This window comes from Mus pahari, chromosome 4 (assembly GCF_900095145.1).
Source record: "Mus pahari chromosome 4, PAHARI_EIJ_v1.1, whole genome shotgun sequence".
Taxonomy (NCBI): domain Eukaryota; kingdom Metazoa; phylum Chordata; class Mammalia; order Rodentia; family Muridae; genus Mus; species Mus pahari.
This window is the reverse complement of record NC_034593.1, coordinates 113,925,428-113,931,427: the sequence shown is the minus strand read 5'-3', so window position 1 is coordinate 113,931,427 and position 6,000 is coordinate 113,925,428. Positions and strand designations below refer to the sequence as shown.

Sequence of the window (6,000 nt, the reverse complement as noted above, 5' to 3'; positions counted from 1 at the left end):
AATTGCTCTGTAGTACAGCTTAAGGTCAGGCATGGTGATTCCACCAGAGGTTCTTTTTTGTTGAGAATGGTTTTTTTCTATCCTAGGTTTTTTATTATTCCAGATGAATTTGCAAATCTCCCTTTCTAACTCTGTGAAGAATTGGGTTGGAATTTTGATGGGGATTGCATTGAATCTGTGTTCCATATATTTTCATTTTCATTAAATTCTAGGAAGTTTTAAAAGTTCTTTCTTGATTTCTTTCTTGATACAAATATAATTCACATTCAGGAGGGTGTTGTTTGATGACTCACAGTGTCATCAAATTCCAGTGTTTCTTGCTATCAGGGGAACTTGTTCCAAGCATCTAGACAAAACCGCTGAAGACTAGAGGACTGCATCTTATAAACAGAAGAGATGGGATTGAGGTTTTAACCTCAAGTGCCAAGTAAACAAAGACATCTGTATCTAGTCCTACTATGGTGTAGTCCTTTCTGAACATTGTAAGCAATAACATTTGATAATTTGACATAAACCTTAAATGCCAGAAATCCTAGAAAAATAAATATTTGGAGTTCTAAAATCCACAACTATTAACTCACACTATTATAAACAGAAAAACTGTTAAAATTGGAAGAGAAATTAATCGATAAAAAGATAAAGGAATTTGTCACTAGGATGTCAGCTCTACTGATACAACTGGAAGGAATATGACAATCAGAATAGAAGGGAGACATTCAAGAAGTCACAGAGATCAAAGGCAGTTTCAACTCATTCTTGGTCTCAGGGCAACTGGATGGTCTCAGTCAGGCTGTTGGCCGGACTTTGGATATCTAGGTCACAATTTTGTGACTGGACAGTCCCTAGTCAGGAGTAAGGTTGGTTCTGAGTCTCCACACTATGTTAAGCAGGTCCCCAGCTGTCTTTTATTGCCTAGTTTATGCTTATTTGTGATGAATGAATGGAATTCTGGGTTTTCAGTTCTAGACACCAGCATCTAGACATAGTATAGGTAGTGACTTTGGGGTTTATTAGCATGGTTTCTAAAACTCAAAGCTTGAATATCACAATACTAGTTATATATTGCACATCTATTGACTTTGAAACTACCCACTGTTTGCTTTTTCAACTACTAGGATGTGGCCAAATTTTTCCAAGCATAAAAATGGTAGACAGTAGATTTTTGGGGGAAAAAGAAAGAAAGAAAGAAAGAAAGAAAGAAAGAAAGAAAGAAAGAAAGAAAGAAAGAAAGAAAGAAAGAAAGAAATCCATGGATATCTTAGAAAGAAGCAGGAAGAGAAGATGTAAGACCTAGGAAGAGAAGACTACAAAGAGTTATGTCACTGAAACAATAAACCTCATTGTATCTGATGTTCCAAAGGGCTGCAATTATGGATAGTCCTGACACTAGAAGCTGTGACCTATAACCGTGTATAGTTCAAGGCTCGTGGACTGAGAGGTTTACTGCTATCTCAGACATGACCCACCTACTGTAATAAGTTCCCAGCTGTTAAACCTTGGAGCTGTAAGTTTCCATTGCTGGATGTCTAGAACTATAATTTTCAGAAATGGGTAGATGTGACACTTAGGCTCTCAATTCTACCGAGATTAGGAAAAACTACCCCTTATTTTCATCCTATCAGAGTAAAATAGCTCAAGCCAAATGTTTTAAAGGAATTTCAAGGAATTAAAATGAAATTCCTTAAGCAATCTAAAACCCACTTGAAAAGAATAGATCAAAATGAAGAAACTGTGAAAAGAAGAACCACAAATTCCATAGGAAAATGTGTTAGAGACATTCTGGAAAACAGAGGGACACATTCAATCCAGGGGGCTCATTGACTGATTTTCAGACTCACAGAAATCAAAATTAAATGAGAAAAAGGGGAGAGAAGGGAGCAAAGAGGTTTGATTTTTTTAAAAGACCCACAAGAGAGCTGAGAAGATTGATAGCTTAATATCTGTGTGGGGATTAAACATGATTGGATCAGGATACAGATAAATAAAAGCTTGAAAGTTATTGCTGAATATCCAATAATTGATACTTTATAACCTCACTCAGTATAAAAAAATTTAATCACCCAAAGGCTGCAGAATTGTATCCAAATTTGGGAAATGGAATGTTGCCTTTGCAATCTGAGGCTTACATCTTCATGCCATCAGGAGCTGGAAGAGGTAAGGTGTCTTCTTGTCCCTTGACAGCAAAGAGTGACATTGTACTCTACTAGGGAAGAGAAACCTGTAGCTTAATGTTCATACAGTCAGGCATGCACTCTATGCCACCTGCCATAAAACATCTGTATTTTTGCCCCCTGTTTCTATCCTTCTTGGCAGTTATTTGTTATACAGTCCTGCCCTTCATGGAACTGGAGGAAAGAGTTTTGTATTAGGAATACTCAGGAAAGTATTCTACATTATACAACCAACCCCTTGCTTGCAGTGTGCCAGGCAAACTATGAGAATTTAATATTGACAGATGGCACTTAGGATTATCAGCTGAATTTGATGCTATTAGAAATCTTCTTACACACTGGTACTGTGGCTTCTGATGATGAAGGTGAATCTCCTCAAGGAAGCTAGAAACATGATGCAAAGTGGTTGTAAGTCCCTGGCTCTCCTTTCTTCAGTCCCTAGCTGATTTCAGCAGAGGACTCCAGCTAAGACACACTAGTGGCAAAATGGGAACTTGGAACCTTCTAGTCTTACAGCAACTGAAAAAAAGAACCTTTGGGGACCCATTTTTGTACCTCATGTTTATTTTAGAGGTGAATGTATCATTTGTAAGTGGCTGAAAAATCAAGCTTGTTCAAGGGTGGGTAAGTTAGCAACTACCTGTGAATTCCCTTTATGAGATTTGCAAACTCTTGACTGCAATAGGAACTTTGTTTATATGGACAACAGGCGACTGCGGTTGGAGTTTTTCAGTTATTAGAACCATTTTCATACTAGAGTAATATATTTTGCCACAAGAATACTGACATGCAATTTCTTTGTTTTAACTTCTTGTTTGATTTGAGAAAGGTTTTTTTTTTAAGTTAAAAGCTTTATCGTTGCCACGTGGATAGACCACATATTAAAATCTAAAGATATAACATATTGGTTTTATTAATATGAATAATAAGGAGGAAAAAGATTTATGGTTAATAATTGTGGTTTTCAGCATAACTAAGCAGGAATAATATTCCATGACAAATGATAGAGGGTCTGTCCTTAAATTAAATTTTTAGCACAATTTTACAACACAGGGGTGTTTTATTTCTTTACTACTTATTCTTGAGTTAGCAGTGCTGTAGAGAGCTGCAGGAAATTAATGCACATTTTAAACAACAAAAACATGATATATCTAAAATATGTGCTGTATTTCCACCCTCCCTGCATGTGTGTTAACTTGCTGTTGTAATACAATTTATAGCCTTAGAGGAAGAAAAGATTTCAACAACCAATATCTAATAGTCTAGAAATTTTGCCCACAACTTTTAAAATGATCTACTCTCTTGTGTTGCAGATATCTCCACTGCAGAAGCCTTATTTACTATGACTGTTTGCTTTGTGTTATGGTTTGTGCTCTCCCTGATGAAGGTGCTTCAAGTCCAAGTAGTGAATTCAAAATACAACAACTCAATAAAAACTTTAATTAATCAGGATATAAGCAAAGTATATAAAACTGTCACACCCTGAAGAAAGTATAAAATATTCTAATTGAAAGTGTCATCTCATTGGTGAAATACTTTCATTCTCTTTTACTACCTCCTTACACAGTTGTCCTTCAGTGCATAAAAAATACCAAGAGAGAAGGATCTGGGAATATTGGAGCATAGCAGAAAACAAGCCTACAGCACGTTAATACTTAATGATTACTTTAACAGCACACATAAAAAACAATTTGGGAGTAATAACAACCATGGTTCTGGACAGAAATCAATGCAAACCTGATGTACAGTGTAAAACAGTGTGAGTCTGAATAATAAATCACCGTTTATAACTTAACACAGGGATTAATTAGGCAAAGCCACAATAAGTAAAAACTAGAAAAACTGCGACCTTTAGACTAAAAAAAAATAGCAATATGCTGATACATACGGTAAACAATTTTAAACTCTATGTCTAAAGCATTTAGAGTTCAAGTCTAATCGAGCCTCTTTTGGAGGCTCTTAGGATAAATGATGTGTCCTGAGGAGGTACAGCAGTTCAACAATGAGCTTTCACAGGTCACAAAACAAGATCCCACACTGTCATGTCACACGTACAGTTACAACAAAGGAAGAAGCATCGCTGCCTAGCCTTACCTGTTTTCTGTGGCCCAATCACAAGGAATTTTGGTAAATGATCACAGGTTTTCTCCCTGGACCAGATGTCTTTGTGTCGTTTATCGTCACATGGATTCTGCAAGACAGAAGAACACGTCTTACTGACTACTGAATCCTGCCCTGGCTGCTATGTCTTAAGAATGTTTCAAATAAGACAGGATGAGATTCTTGCCTGATCTTCTCGAGCTGGGTCTTGCTTCCTGTTATGGTTCTTTGATTCCCAAATCCTTTCCTCAGGTACAGATTAGCTGGGTTTCCTACCCAAGGCTTGATAAAGCACAGCCGTAAATCAGCCCTGCTGTGATGTTCATGCTTTCTATGTCAGAGTAATGGGGACTCTATCTGTGGCTTCTGTCTTATATCTGTGTGTCAAAGAGGCTTTAATTTGACTGAGACGCATGTAACTATAATGTCACAGCTTCTTTATATTCTTTTCAAAATTAACACATCTATATAGTAGATACTGGATACATTATTTTCAATTCAAGATGACATTCTTTGGAAATGTTTCTGAAGATAATACCAGTCAGGTGAGTTGTTTTGAATTATGATTTTTCCTACTACTCTGACAATTATAGGTAAAAATCATAGTCTTCAATATTCTATTCTATAACTGAGTAGATGTTTTATCCAATTAACGATGCTAGAATTGTCTAGAAATGTTTACACAAATGAGCCTCCATTTTTCAATTAAAGATTGCAAAACTAAAACCTTTTATGTCATTTCAACACTTATTAGTTAATTTGTTTAATCCCGCCTAGTAATTTAAATTTTTTTTTAAAAAAATGAGGCGGTAAAAATGCTAATATAGAATATATATTATTTCAAAGAGGTATTTTTCTCTAAAAGCACATTTATTTACTTATTTGGGAAAAGGCTAGCCTCAAACTCATGAACCCAAAGTGGTCTTCCTTGCTTTAACCTCCCAAGTACTTAATATTACAAATACATGCCTATACTGTTTAAAATCTTTTCTTTTCTTTTTTTAATGTTTAGAATACATTGGTAAAAAATCATTTTCTCAAATTAGATTTTGGCAGATTTTTCAAAACCACGTCAAGCTAATTCCTTATATGATTCAGAGGTCTCATTAAATGTCTCATTGGCCCATTGACTTGGTACTCACTGCACCAGATAAAAAGCAAGAGGAAGACTCTGGCTGCCTGGCTAAGAAAAATGCACTTGAGAGTTTGGAAACTGAGATAGTCTTATACACCTGGGCTCCAGGGACTTCAGTAGCAGAAGTAGAGTTGGAAATATTATGAGTTCAAGGCTAACTAGGGAATGAAATGAAGACACTGTCCAAGCCAATGTAAAGACATGATGGAGTTCAAGCATGCAAAGTGGAACGAGTTTGTTTCATTTATTAGTGTTAGAGGTGCGGACTTCTGGTGCATTCTGGAGCATCCAGTCAAAGGGAGATTTTTTTTTCTCTCTCTCTTTAACCTTTACTGCTAAAATGAAAGAACACTGTCTAATCAGGCTCTCTAGGGGTTTGTTAGCCAGCATGTTGTTATGGGAATCTTTGAATGGAGTTCCAGAGCAAGGCAGGCATTTCAGCTATGTATTCAGGAAGACTTATGACCTTGTGCCATCAATTGTCACACAGTATCTGGAGAGACATTGAAGCAAGAACAATGCATGCCACACATCTCTCAGTCTTACACTATAGTATGTCATTTCAAATAGATAATTCAGTTTCTGATATATGGC

At 36.2% G+C, this 6,000-nt stretch overlaps 1 protein-coding gene across 1 annotated transcript in view; it reads right to left on the bottom strand.

The window, feature by feature from the left end:
* Ndst4 (N-deacetylase and N-sulfotransferase 4) overlaps nt 1–6,000 on the bottom strand; it is a 284,607-nt gene that overhangs the window by 23,486 nt on the left and 255,121 nt on the right. Inside the window, exon 7 of the mRNA XM_021196396.2 lies at nt 4,266–4,362. Within this exon, the coding sequence (XP_021052055.1) occupies nt 4,266–4,362 (97 nt within the window). The remainder of the gene's footprint in view (nt 1–4,265; nt 4,363–6,000) is intronic.